Source organism: Gobius niger, assembly GCF_951799975.1.
Source record: "Gobius niger genome assembly, chromosome: 1".
Taxonomy (NCBI): domain Eukaryota; kingdom Metazoa; phylum Chordata; class Actinopteri; order Gobiiformes; family Gobiidae; genus Gobius; species Gobius niger.
The window spans coordinates 45,368,154-45,383,100 of record NC_136852.1 but is presented as its reverse complement, the minus strand read 5'-3'; the positions used below and the strand labels follow the sequence as shown (position 1 = coordinate 45,383,100).

Genomic DNA, 14,947 nt, shown 5'->3' with positions numbered 1-14,947 from the left:
TTAGGTACTACTGGTATCAAAAGCAGGTATGAAAAAACCAAAAACTGTATCTTTCGAGATTGTGTTTGATGTTTTGTTGGTCCAGGGACAGTGTTAAAGGAAGTTCTTTGGTTGTTTCAGCTCAAATATATGAAACAATGGAATATGGAACAAATGAAGGCTGCACAATATATCGCAAAAACATAGTGTATCGCTATATTAGGTGATGCAATTTCTGTATTGCAAGAAGCCACAATATATTGCAACATCACTAAAGTCTTCCACCTGACTGAGATTGTAAAACAAACATGGAGAGAACTTAAAAATGTGGAAAAGCTCAGTTTTAACATTTTTAACATTTCCTAATTTAGTTCAATTTTACCCCTGTTTTTTGAAGACTTCTGCTCGCTTAAAAACTTGTGTTTAATTTGAATGCTGTAATGTCGTGTTGAAATGGTTAGGTCAAATATCGCAATAATATCGCATATGGCAAGTTACTTCAATATTGTGCAGCCCTAGAATAAATGATTGTATTGTTCAGGCATCAACCGAGTATCATTAAAGTACCAGTATCGGAAAAAATGTAACGGTACCCAGCCCTACAGTCAACCAAACAGCATTCACAGGTAAAGTAATCTAATCTAATCTCATACAGTTTATGCAAGACGATGATGAACATAGAAATAGAATATTTGGCCTTCGGGGAAATATATAATTGCCCCCTTCAAATGCTATTCTAACTATGTACTCGCTAGTCCATATGTTCCAGCCCTGCACCCATCAGCGCAGTCTTTCAGATAACCATTAGTAATGGGCCTCATGTACTAAGTGCTGTGCCTGAGGCTGGTCTGTGTTTAACTCATTGTTCATCATTACTGTTGTGTGAAGGAAGAGCTGTAGGCTGCCATTACGCGCGTAGCCTCTTTGCGTCAGTGTATAGGGTAAGCATTAAAGTTCCTACAGTCAAACTTTACTGTACGCAATGAGTTGCTTTGTGTACGAAATGCATGGTATGAATAAAGTTGCCTTGCTTTGCCTGTATGGTACTTAATGATACCGCAAGAAAAGATTACCTACATTAGCTGAAATGACTTGGAATCAGAAACTTGAGTAGTCTGGACAGTGACGTGCACACGTTTGTGCTATTGTTGCCCAGGCAACAGGTATTTGGGGCAGCTACCTTCCTTGTGTTATTTTTTTTTTTAATTTTTTTTTTCAATGAAATAATAATCATATAAAACATGATAAGTAATGAGACGTAATAAGGAGTTCTTCATTTAATATCTTAAGCTACTTAGTATTGCTTTAAAACTAGTTTACCTTAATGAATCCTTTCCGTAGTCCCTCTGGGGGTAATATAAGTGTTTATGGGATGATTGGAGGGTCTTTCATCTCCCCCTGGTGTCTCTGGCCAACCATGTTTGCAACTTGACTGCCACTGGGTCAGAGCCACCAATACACACTAATGGTATCACGAAGAAGCTAACAGGCTAACGGGTAAAGCTAACTGCGGGCTAGCGCCACTTTAAACAGTATTTACAGTTAAGTTTGAGTGAAAAAAAAAAGATCTCCATTGTGCAATTGGATGTAGGGCTGGGCGATATGGACCAAAAGTCATATTCCGATATATTTTGGTTGAATGGCGATATATACGATATATATCCCAATGTTTTGTGAGAGCTGTGAAATGAAATGTTAAGTCAAAGCCAAATACGAGTAGTTTTATTGAAAACTCACTACAAAATGTTTAAATAAAAACGGTATAACAAAGTTCCGTAAGGCGCGCATTTAAAAAAAATAATAATAATTAAAAGAGCCTATAAAATAAAACCTTTTTTTTCTGATGGCAGAATTTATAAAGAGATAACTAAATAAAGTGCTTTAACTTTAAAAAAGAAATAAGTTTGAGATGACCTGTTTCTTTTTCTTAATGGCTTATCTGAATTTGAAATATCCCGATATACGTGATATGGTCTAATTCCATATCTCATTTAAAAATATCTCGAGATGGGATGGGTGGATGGGGAGGGAGGGGAGGGGGGAGGTTTGTTTTGTTTTTATGTTTTGCACCTCAATCTGTGACTTGTACGACTTATGTGACGCCTTGATTGAATTTTGACCTCACGGTCATATTGGTATAAAGAAAAAATCAATAAAAATATAAATCACAAAAATAAAAATATCTCAATGTCTCTTAAATATCGATATATCGCCCAGCCCTAATTGGATGTACAAAGGCTCCCTCTTCCTTTGTCTTTTTTGTCAGTGTAGTATTTACTCTCACGGACAATTTATAAGTAAAAAAACGCAACATGCTACGACACCTATATGGCCTCTAGGGTGCACGAGTTACTTAGTACTGCTTTAATCATTCCTAAACGAATGGGACTGGCGTGTCTCATCCCCTCACGCTTTCCCTCCCTCCTGCTCAGGGCAGCAGGCTGGAGCAGGAGCACAAGAGGGGAAGATGGGGCAACTCACGAACACAGGGGCACATCATAAAAACAGGAGACATGGGGCTCCATAAAATCATTCTCTGGATCACAAGCTGCAAAACGCTGCTCGTTTTATGAACATCCACCTGATATTTATGTCAAAAACCTGCTGTAAAGATGCTGCAATTATATGCACGTACGGAGGAGGCCGGCCTTTTGTTGACCCGCCCCGCAATCAAATGAGAAGTTTGTGACCCGAGCAGGTGTGGACAAACTGAGAACAACTGAGCGAGAGCCCTGAGCAATAGCCCTAAAACACGTTACGTTTACGCCAAATCCAAGTCATTTCAACTTTCGAGATTTTCCTTGTAACTCCGTATATTCACCACAGCAGAGACGGGTCTGCAAACATGGCATGAGCGGCGTTAAAGCTGCAGGGTGAGTCATGAGGGACAGGGTGAACCAAAGCACAAAGGCACACAGAGATGGCAGGGTTCACATGTTTCTGAACAAACATTAGCAGGAAGGAAGAAGAGAGGGAAAGAGAGCTACTCACGATATTCTGCAGTCAGCGTTTGAAGAGCAGCCGTGTGGAAACAAAGAGAGAGAAAAAGAGCAAAGGCTTAGTTGAACAGGTGCAGGGAAAGATGAAGGTATAGTTTGATCCGTCCAAGTCGCTCTCACAAACCCTCCCGTCACTCGCTAATTCTTAACAAATTGCTTGAGGTTTTCAACTGGGACCAGAGAGTGGGCCGTGAGTCTTTTCCAGTCTGTTTCAGTTATTGAGTCATAGGAAACCAATAATTGTTTGCAGGCTTAGTTAATGCTTGTGTTAATAATACATTGTGGGGAAATACAGCAGTTCGCATGATGCACTAACTGACAAAATATTCCTTATTTTATTGGATCGTCTTCAGCTTTGATTACAGCACACATTCACTGTGGCATTGCTTCCATAAGCTTCGGCAATGTTAAAAGATCCAGTGTTGCCTCCATTTTTAACCAAGATCTTGTATTGCTGATGGGAGAGTGTGACCACTGAGCAAAAACCCTCCTCCAGCACATCCTATAGATTCTCAATGGGGTAAAGGTCTGGACTCTGAACCACTCTTCCACAATGTGAGCCATGTGAATCCTTGCATTGTCATCTTGGAACATGCCCGTGCCATCGGGGAAGAAGAAATCCACTGATTCCACTGTTAATAATGTAATCTTATCTTTGATTAATTGCTTAAAAAGTGCTTGAATTAGTACAATTCAGCTGATTTTGAGAAGATTTGGATTGTCTTCAAATAAGATTGCAAATGGAATAAGCATTACTTCCCTTAAAATGAGAGAAAATAAATTGTACACTTAAAGGTGCATTGTGCAACTTTTTATGTGGATTTTTTTTTTTTATATTTTATATATGGTCAGCGTGGTGCTTTTGCTTTCCATCACAGTGGTCTCGACAACGCTCCAGGATCAATTGTTTTGTAGGTTTTCTGGTGAGAGGGTCCGCCCGCCGTGAAAACAATTAATCCTGGAGCGTCCTAGAGACCGCTGTGATGGAAATTAAAGGGGCCATGCTGACCACTCATACAGCCGCTAAGTCACCACAAGGTCAAATGCGCACAAACATCAGCTTTTTTTTTCCAACATAAAAAGTTGCATAATGCAGCTTTAAAATAAGACAAAAAAATAACTTGAAATAAGACAAAAAAGTCAATAAGACAGTCCAAATCTGCTCAAAATCAGCACAAGTCCAATTATTTCAAGCACTTTTTATCCAAGAAAAGATGGCATTTCCAGTGGAATAACCTGGTCATTCAGGACATTCAGGGTCGTTGGCAGAGCTCATTCTTTGGGCGCAAAGTGTTGCTGAATCTAGACTTGACCAACTGCAGCGACCCTAGATCAGAACAATTAGTTAAATCCAGATGGCACTTTTTTTGATCAGGCAGTGTTTAAATGATTTAAACTGCAAAGCGTTTTGTGGGTTAAAATAAAGTATTCTCATTTGGTCCTCGTCATCCTATGGTAGATCCCTATGGCACAGGTTTACAGTATACGAAATGACGGTAAAAAGAAACATTCTCTAATAAAAGAACATAAGTGAGTTGCCCAGATGCAATGACTTCGTATTCTTCTTCAAAAGGAATTCAAAAAATAAATAAAATTAATTAATTAATTAATTAAATAAATAATAAAAGAATAAAATAAAACATTAAGGAGCTCTGGGATAAGGCTCCCTCACCTGCATCATGTACTACCCTATGGGTTTTTAATTGCACCACATATCACAAAGTTTTTAATGCACCACACAAGGACAGAGATGCAGGTGGGGGTGGTCAGAACTTAATATTGTAGTTTCCTGTTTGTTTTCTTCCTTTTCTTCCTCCAAATCTAAATGGTTTATATGATTTCAATCTTGAATGTTTACCCTTCCTCGTGTTCATTACCCCATTCAGTTTACCTTTACCTCTATTATTATTGTTTCTTTACTATCATTACTTACTTCTGCGATTTTTTTCCCCATGATTTACTATTTGCTTTCATCTTTTTTTGTTTTCTCTCTTATTCATATCTCACACCTACTCAGCACACACACCACACATCCACGCCATGCAGAACCCAAGAACGATCCTCTAATGTGTTCTTGTGGAGGAGCGGTGTGTAATGAATAGGTTGTACCGAAAAGGAAATAAAATGCCGATACACAATTAATGCAGTGACCTAGATACGCCGCGAGACAAAGTGACCGGTCTGAAATCTTCATCAAAGTCTTCAGTCTGATTTGTCACCGTGACCCTAATACCAGGCATTGGAAACCGATGGGAAGGAGACCGCGGGGATTGTGATGCTCACGCGGAGAAGTGAGGAGGAGGAGGAGGGAGAGGATGGCTCTGCTTTGTCTGCGAGACGGCTGTAATTATCGGATCAAGCTGAAAGGGGCTGATTATCCAGTCAGTGAGAGCCGTGGGGGGTCCAGGGGCAACCTACCACTTCTGTATCTTCAGCTTCTATATCTGATCCATCCGTCCCAACAACACTGACTGACTTTTGCCTCGAATTAACAGCAGACGGCGAGAAAAATAAGTTTGAGACTCGATCGACAGCGTGTCATTTAAAGTTCATGCACGTGAGAGGTATAAAAAGTAAGTACAGTATATTATTATGATTAAGGTTAGGTGTCAGCGTTATTATCTCGTCTTTTCAAGTTAGTTAATCGAGGCTGTCACTTGTGTTGGAATGTAGTTCTTAGGTTAAGTCTTGTCATGTGCAGTGGCGTTAATGGATGACACGTTTTAACAGGGATTACTTGTTTTGTTATGTTGTTTTTTTTTAAATACAAACGGCTGAAAACGACAACAAAAAGATCATTGTCAATTTCTTCAAAATTTCCTGGAGGATGCCCCCCAATCCCCGTATTAGGACAGGTGTAATGATCAACACTGGGATTTGGAGCTATAGGGCTTCTACTTTGGGCCACCATTGGGAGGTTCGGCCCCTGGACTTTGGAAAAGGAAGAAAATAGGCCCATTACAAAAATAACTTGCCCCTGTAATAAGCTTTGATCAGAAGGCATCCTAACCCATTGTCAAAGCCTTTTAACCTGTTAACCCCCACAAGAACAGAGCCCATTTTCTCCAGTTTGGCTTAAAAAAAACAAAAAAAAAACAGAAAAAGCATCAAAACAGCGACCACAAATGTGACGAAAACACAATAAAAAAGACATCAACACACAAAGCAACAAAAAACAACAACAATATTACCAAAAAGTGATGAAAGCACAACAAAAAAGTGACAAAAAAGTGGCGACGACATGACAAAAAAGTTGTGATCAGTTTTGTGGGTCTTTCAAATGAGGCGCTACACTGGCCAATAGGCTGAAGCTTTAAGATTTGTGTAAAGCTGAACTGGAGAAAATGCACTCGGTTCAGGTTTATAAGAGGTTAAAAACTGTCATTGTGTTGCTGTACTGAAAGTCTTCCTTAAAAATTTCTAGTTGTCTTTACTATTATTTTTAAGACAATGTAACAAGAATCAATTAGTAGCACTAACTTGGTAGCCTCAGTATGGATAACTTAAACAGAGTAGCTCAAAAATTATTGAAATATAATATTCCACTACTGGAATGGAAGTTGCAGACACTTAAAACACAATAAAATGATTAGCCACATTAGATTAACTTTTCAAGGCTATCTGTTTCCTGGATTTTTTCAAGTAAAGACCACTTATCTTTTTTTTTTCAGTGTACACGGACACCAACTCATGCAAGTGGATTATTTTTGATAATGGAAGATGCGCTGAATTGTTTATATTAGCTTGAGGAGGCTGTGTCCATAAACTTTGCTTTTACAGTGAAAAAAAAAAAAAAAACATTATAAAGTTCTTGAGATTTAACCTCATCTTGAACTTGTAATAAGTGTCCCCAATTAGAACATTCATCATCCTTGATTAACAAGTATAATAGTAGCTTTTGACTCTTGCCAGACCCGGTTATTACTGAAGTAGCAGACGACGAGAACTGGCAGGACTTTTTCTTCCTCCCATAATGCATTTCGACCGGCTCCTTTTCCATCTGGCAAAAGGAAACTATGAAAAGCGAATGTGTGAGATGGTTGTAAGATTTTGTCCTTGTTCTGGGTGCGGGGAGCGTTGGCAGAAAAAGAGGCAGCGCTCGTCTGTGCCAGCGGAGTGGATCTCAGTGCGGAGCGAGGAGAGAGGGGGGTACTCACGCCTGCATGGTGGTGGTGGCCGTCTGAAAACTGAACATATTCTCTTTGGGAAACCAGCTATTGGAACCGTCGTCTGAAACATCAAAACAAAAACAGGGGGAACAATTAAGACGACGAGCATGAGAGACGAAGGCTGCTGTAAACTAAACAAACCAGAAATTGGCTTTACAGTCAAGTGCTTTACGTCACACTCAAACACTAAAGGAGTTGCTAGGATACACTACACACTAGAGCCTGCAACAATTTCATAGGCAATTTGAAGAAATGTAGAGGTTTCTCCCCAGAACTTTATTGTGACATCACCAGCTCATTTGCTTTGACCACAGGAAGTCAAACGTTATTGCTTTGCTTTGGTAACACGCAGTAAAAATGGCTTACATTCAGTTTTGCTGTTTGTGTATCGCTGTTTCCAACTTTGAAACCTCCATTATGAATGGAATACTCCTGGACAAGTGAAAGCTCACCGAACTCTAGTGATGTAGCAATAGTGAACATTTACTGAAGGAGTTAGTTAGTTTCAGTCTCAAAAGTTTAAGGATGAAATTTACCTTTTCTTTTTTTCTGTAGCTTTTCTGGGCTGAACGATATTGTAGTAACTTCCGAAAATTGCGATAATGATATTATTGGTGTTTCACTAAACCATTGCAACACGTTTGCAAAAAGTAACTAGTTTTTCAGCAAACTGTGTCAAACGAAGACTTAAGGCCACTCCGCGTAAAATTTCAGCCAATAAACAAAATTGAAATACAAGCATTTATTTTATGACAGATATTTTCAGCATTGAAAAATATGTCATAAATGTACAAACAAACATGTGCCTTTGCTGTGAGCGGCTCAACTCTAAGACATGGCTATAACTTTACCGGGAGTGGGGACGTCTCCACCTCGTCTCCACGGTGATGTGACTTAAGTCAGCAGAATTTGAGATTTAAACAGGTTAAGTGCAGAAATAGCATTTTTTGTGTCGAGCTGGTTATCAGGAGAATGTTTTGTACTGATGGTAACAGTATAGTCCAAAATGTTACGCAGTGTGCCTTTAAAGAAAGACTACATCAGGACCAATACAGGACTGAAATTGAACAAAGTTAGTAAATGTTTAACTTAAAGTGAACTTTTATACATTTATATGTTCAATGCATTGTTTGTTTGCAAAAAATGTGTCCATCTCAGTCCGGTGAAAATGTTGCGATATATTGTGGTTTCTTGTGATACTGATATTGCATCACCTAAAATCAAGATACAATATTTTCCCATGTTCCCAGTTCATTATTTTGCCATTTTTGGACGTATAAGTGTAATTTGCACCTTTGTAAAACTGCATAAAAAGTGGTTTTGGTAAAACTAAACAGCTATTTGGATCTTTTAAAGCCAAGCTGACGTCATTATTCCACTGATAAGCTGCTTATACGATGCTGGTACCTAAACTAAACTTTTTTTTATTCAATTCAACACATTAATCTCCAGCTCGCCTCCATGGATATGGAAAGACTGGTCTTTCGGAGCATGTTTTGTATCGCTGTATAATTCAAATGTGCCATTGAGTGTTGAGTCACATTTAATTATGTCCACTTGTCCTCACCCCTATCCTCCGATGACGCCCTGTCCTCGCTGTACATCCTCTCCAGCTTCTTGCGCGGCTTGCCTCCGTCCCGCGGCGAGATGTCCAGATCCAGGGACCTCTGGCTCTGACAAGGCGCCCGGATGCAGGTCACGCAGTCGGGGGTGTACTCCTCTCTGGAGCCCCCCCTGCGGAGCCCCCAGTCCCGGATGTTGCCCGCGCTGCCCGAACTCTTCAGCGGCTGAGACGACGGGCCGATGCTGCTGCTGCTGCTGCTTTGATGCTGGTTGTCCTGGTGATGGTTGCTGCGGTGATGGCTGCTTCGGTGATGGGGGCCGCTTCGAGGGGGCTGGCTGGTGCAGGACGGGTTAGGGGCCACAGGAGCCTGGGAATATTGGGAGAGGACAGTGTCAAAAGAAGAACAGAGTAATTTGTCAAACCCTTAAAGGCTCTATGCCAAAATTATACATTATTTAGGCTTTTACAACTAGACACCTTAGCCTCAGTATATTTGTAGAATAATTTAATATTATGTATGTGTTACCCCTAGTTATCATAATGTACTCATATGCAGTTTTTGCAAAATCAAGAAGAAAGGGTAATCTGCACAGCGAAGCTGGTTTGTCCACTGACAGGATCAGAAAAGGATTAGTGAAGTTGTCTAGACTAGTGGTTCTCAACTGGTTGGGCGGGACCCAAAAGTGGGCCTTTCCCAGAAAACATTTATTTTAATATTTATGTACAGAAAAATCTAGAATCATACTTGTGTCTGTTAAAATTAAACATCCCATAAAATTTCCCTGTGACATACACCAGAGAGTGAGCTTGTCTTTTTCAGACAGACTGGATATGCACTATTTCTGAAGCACGAACAAATGAAACAAATTTCATGCACATGTTTTTGATGAGGATACAACTCAAAAACATTAATTTGAGCATGATATGTGGCTTTTAGTACAAGAGAAAATCTATAGGACTTCACATTTAGAGTGTGATTACTCTTCTGAAAAGCAGGACTCAGTTCACAGTGTGCATTTTAAGCATGCCCAGGAGCATAAACATTTCATAGAAGACTGACTTCGTTGCTCAGCAGAATCATCGCCAATTTATGATCGACATTAGTATTGGCTCTGTGAAATAGACCAAAATCATTAAAAAATGTAAATAGAAAACCAATACCATGGAGAAAGAAGAAGATATTCCACCTCCATGGGGTCTTTTTATGTATAAAATATGCTAATCCTGTGCTTTTGACCTCAACAAATATGCACTGAAATGCATGTGATTCATAAGCTCTCTCAATAGAATTACATACATCATAAGCTTAAAAACACCTACTTCAACATTGATATTTTATGCTTTAAAGTTTTCAAAAATGTCATTGCAAATAGACGTGTAGAGTTGGGACAAAGCGCAATAAAATAAGCATTGTACGGGGTAAGTTTTGCCTTTTTTCTATACTCTGACACGAAAACTAAGATGATAAGGCAGAAAAAGACCCAAAAAATCTCCACATTGACCACCACGTGAAAATCAATGTTGTCTTGCCAATCCTTACCTGGGCAAGCGGCTGCTCCCTGGAGGTCTTGAGCACCTCCAGCTCCAGGCTCTCCTCGCTGCCTCGTCCTCCCAGAGTCATGCTGCCTTCTCTGGTGATGGTGTACACCCGCGAAGGCTTCTCCCTGGAGGCGGGCACTGCCACTGCCACTGCCGCTGCCGTCTGCTCCTCGGAGGAAACGCTGTGTTCGACGGACAGCCTGCGTTTGGAGGGTCCCACGACGGGTGCCTGGTTCTGGAGCGTGCTGATCTGGGTGCTCCGGTGGAGAGATTGACTGGTCTGGTTGGGTTTGGTGAGACAGCGGCTCTGAGGAGGCAGATTGTTGTTATGCAAGCGGCTGATGGCTGGAGAATCGCAATCCGGGACAATAAAGGTGTCAGACAGGAGGTGATCTGCACAGAAGGAGAACATAGCAAATTGAGAAAAAATATTTGTTTTACTATGTACTATCTAAATTACAATATACAGTATATCTTTATACAAGGCCAGGACTTCATATACTTAGTTCACTTCTGTTTGGTCAATCTCCTATCACTTTTTTTATTCAACCAGACACTTGGGACATGCTGTCAGGCAGAGACAAGCGTTTTAAGTTTACCATATTTTCCGGACTATAAGTCGCACTTTTTTTCATAGTTTGGCTGGGGGTGCGTCTTATACTCCAGAGCGACTAATATGTAATAATAATATGTAATAATATATTTTTCCCCCCTTTTTTTAATCCAAATATATAATTTCACATGCCGCAGAAAGAAAGTTTGGAGCGAGTGAGAAGCGGAGGTTACTAAAAAAAAAAAAGCTAAAAGCTAATTGCAGGCTAAAAGCTAGATGGTCAAAGCTAGAAGGACGAGTTCGCAAATGGGCGCTTGAACAACGTGCTGCCGGAAGAGGCTTGTCAACGGTGCAGCTACGCCTCCATGCCCAGGTAGTTGCCAAGGCTGGTGCAACTTATACTCCGGAGCGACATATAGTCCGGAAAATACGGTACGTGACCAACTTAACACTTATCTAACCCTTTAAAAATGAACAGAAGAAATAGAAATATGAATATGCAAAAGTTTGTTCATGTTCATCTCAGTAGAATATATTTCATGTGGGTTATTTCTTGCCGCTTATGACACAACCCCATCCATTTATCTCGCTTTCATCCAGTGGCTTTTGTGGAGCTAAAACTGTAAAATCCCGGATAAACCTTTCCGTTGGCGGTTCGGCTCGGTGACTAATTAGATATCGCCTGAAGGAGATTTGGGAGTTGCCAAATTTACGCAGCCAGAAGTTATTTGGATTACAATCATTGCCTTGCTAGCTGCCAGTCTGAGCCGTCGAGATGAAATCTGAAGCCAGTCTCATAAAAAGGCTGGTATATAAATACATTATACAACAGTATAATTCAGTATTCTGATCCAGTTAACGATGTATACCTGCTGTGCATTTTGTAAAGCCAAAAAAAGACGAAAATAAATTACAAATTTACTAATCTTACTAATCTGGTTTTAATCATCAATAATTGTTTTGGCAATATACTGAAGGACTCATCAAATTCTATTCAAATACTAAGTGGTAAATAGGTTTAGGGCCATTCATGGCAAAGGAGGGCACTGTTATATGATACCAGTATGGTCTCGGAAAAAAATGAAAAAAGTTTGGTTGAAAAAGTAATAAGGATCACAAGCAGGTACAAAAAAAGATACATCTTTAGAAAACAAGTTTTGATGCTGTTGGTCCAGAGACAGGATTAAAGGAAGTGACTTGGTTGTTTCATCTCAAATAAACAATAACATTTTAAAATAAGTAGTAGTAGTAGTAGCGTTTTGAGGAATAACTTCATATTATTGTTCTTTTTTCTGGTTGTAGATGACAAATATTAAAATATTTATAGGTATAGGTGTCGGAAAAAGTATCCTTCAAGGGCCTTTCTCACCAGGGAGAGTTGCGGATACTGCCGTGACTGGCAGTTTCCACAATGTCTCCGCAACTCTCCCTGGGTCTATCTCACGGGCCAGGAGAGAAGTTGGGGACTAGAGCTGCCGCTGGTCACAGAGATTTCTCCGAGACGTCCCCTGGAGATAGGGCGAGTCTCCAGGTGAAAAAGAACAGTACGTCCGCATGGTCTTCTACGCGGTCTCAAGCAGCTGTATGGAGTCTCTTTGAGTTCTCCTTGGTATCCGACAGGTCTCGGAGACATTGTGCAGGGACGTCACAGAAACGTCTCACAGGTTGAGGACAACAAATAGTCGTGACACATCTGCTTGAGACAATGCAGAGACCGGTGTCAAAAGAAATGTAACCGTACCCAGTCCTATTCATGACATACATCCGTTATTGTGACTTATAACATTGTCTGACCAAAGAAAAAAGAGCAATTATTTTGACACTATTATTGGCAGCCACAGAGTCCAGATCTTCACCTTATTGACAATCTTTGGGCGCAGTGGTCACACTCTCCCATCATCAATATCAAGATCCTGGTGAAACATGAAAGCCAAACTGGATCTACTCTAGGCAGCTACTATGCTTTCTTAATGATCAACCATGTATCTTCATATTTCCGTTGCTTTCATCACCTATTTTTTTGCTCAAACATCGCTGTAACAAGCAGATGTGATTCAAACTAGGCATGCCTCAAAAACCACAGTTTCTTACCTGCTCCGTTGTGGTTCTGGGGTCCCGCGGTGGACAGGTATTCACTGAAGGCTCTGGCTGCTCTGTCGAGACACAAAACCAAACAAAAGAGTTCAACACAGGACTAGAGACATGACACTAAGATGACCACTATGTGCAACAACAAGGCAATTTTCAGTTCAAAAGCCTGGGGACAAATGGAATAGGAAAGCGCTCTGAAAAATCCATACCAGAGATACAAGAGATTGGATTTTTCAATAAACACAATGTATTATCAGAAACACATTTCAGTCAGATTGTATTCAATAGGGGACCCTCAGCTTTTGCTATTTGCACGAAAGAAGCTTTTTTACTCTTTTTCAGATTACAAACCTCATAATACCCAACTCCAATCACATAAACAGAACTGACGTAGATTTTGTTAAGTCATAGATTAGTTCTTTGGTGATTTTATTTTGGTGATCCTCCAGAAACATTGTCCTATAAATCAGATCTGATAACAAAATCTAAAGTTCAATATATTGAGGCAGTGTTAGTTTCCGTGGCATTATAAGGTCTTCAATGATATCGTTTATCGTGATAGTTTGTATCACGATAAACGATATCATTGAAGACCTTATAATGCCACGGAAACTAACACTAAAGCCTAAAATGACAGTGTTCGATGTGACGATGTCGATTTTGGGGGATTTTTATTAGCCGGTGTGCACGGCCGATATGTCCAAATGTCTCGTCTATAATCCTGTGATGATGCTTCTAAACTGTAAAATATGTCAGTGTTGAACTGTGACAGAAGGGGGTGTTCTTATTTAGGCGCATACGGCTGATTTATTCAAGACATCGTAGTTCAGGTGGAGTTTGTTTGAAAGGCGAAAATCTGAGTCCAAAATTAGAACGGTACGTCTCTATCTCGTATAGTCCTGAAATTATGAGCAAAAGTCTACAACAAAAAATATATAAAATACAATCCGAGGTGTACAAACTTGAAACAGATTTTCACCGGGATGTCTCTCAGCTCCCCTAAGGCCTTGGGAGTTGTGGTAGGGCTCATTTTAAAGGGATATTTCAGGATTTTTGACATAGGGCCTCATTTCCTAGTTATCCAGAGTGTTGCTGGTACCTGAAGATATTTTTTTTGTAATTCATGCAGTTCATATGTTTGAAGAGTTTCGTGGCGCTAGGCTAATGCAAGGCTAGCGCAATTCTACGATATCAGCTATAGCCTGCATTAAAAACCGTCTTACGCACTCCACAGAGCACCTGAGGCAAATCACTTATAACGCCAGACTAACCATATAAATGTCTGTGTCGATAATTTTAACCATTTTGCATTTAAAACACCTTATATTTGAGCAGCATCTGCTTCGTGGTTGTATAAGCTACGCAGCGGCGGAGTGATCTGCTAGAAAATAGTCCCTCAAAATGCGATCATTCATGTGATGCAAGGTCAGTTATATTCCAAAAATGATTCTATCGACACAGACATTTATATGGTTAGTCTGGCGTTATAAGTGATTTGCCTCAGGTGCACTGTGGAGCGGGTCAGACTGTGTTTAATGCAGGCTAGCTGACATCGTAGAAATGCGCTATCCTTGCATTAGCCTAGCGCCACGAAACATAAGAACTACATGAATTACAAAAAAAAATATCTCCAGAAATCAGCAACACTCTGGATAACAAGGAAATGAGGCCCTATGTCAAAAATCCTGAAATATCCCTTTAAGGCCACTGAGCTCCTTCCAATCCCCCCAAAAAGGGGAAGTTGCTATCACTTTCTGTTCAAGAGTTGAATGCAATTGTCCGGTGGTGTCCAACGCCTCCCGGATGCGAAGACATATAAGCATCATCATATCATACAGTGAACTAATGGTTATGTGCTGCGGTTGGCTCTCGCTGCTTTGAGTTGTTTTGTTTTATTGTCAGACACAGTTAACCTGCTGACACACCTACGCACTCCTATTACGCATGACATGGAAACAACGGGGGCCATTGCTCCTATAGAACAAACATGCTCACTCTCCCTCCCTTTCTTTCTCATCATCACCATCATCATCCTCATCATGTCGCTTTCACT

At 40.3% G+C, this 14,947-nt stretch overlaps 1 protein-coding gene across 1 annotated transcript in view; it reads right to left on the bottom strand.

The window, feature by feature from the left end:
- The window catches only part of nsmfb (NMDA receptor synaptonuclear signaling and neuronal migration factor b), an 85,384-nt gene that overhangs the window by 50,565 nt on the left and 19,872 nt on the right, over positions 1–14,947 (bottom strand). The window contains exons 2-6 of the mRNA XM_079572533.1: positions 12,895–12,956; positions 10,252–10,643; positions 8,715–9,078; positions 7,138–7,208; positions 2,333–2,420 (exon numbers count right to left, since the gene is read on the bottom strand). Coding sequence (XP_079428659.1) covers positions 2,333–2,420; positions 7,138–7,208; positions 8,715–9,078; positions 10,252–10,643; positions 12,895–12,956 — 977 coding nt within the window. The remainder of the gene's footprint in view (positions 1–2,332; positions 2,421–7,137; positions 7,209–8,714; positions 9,079–10,251; positions 10,644–12,894; positions 12,957–14,947) is intronic.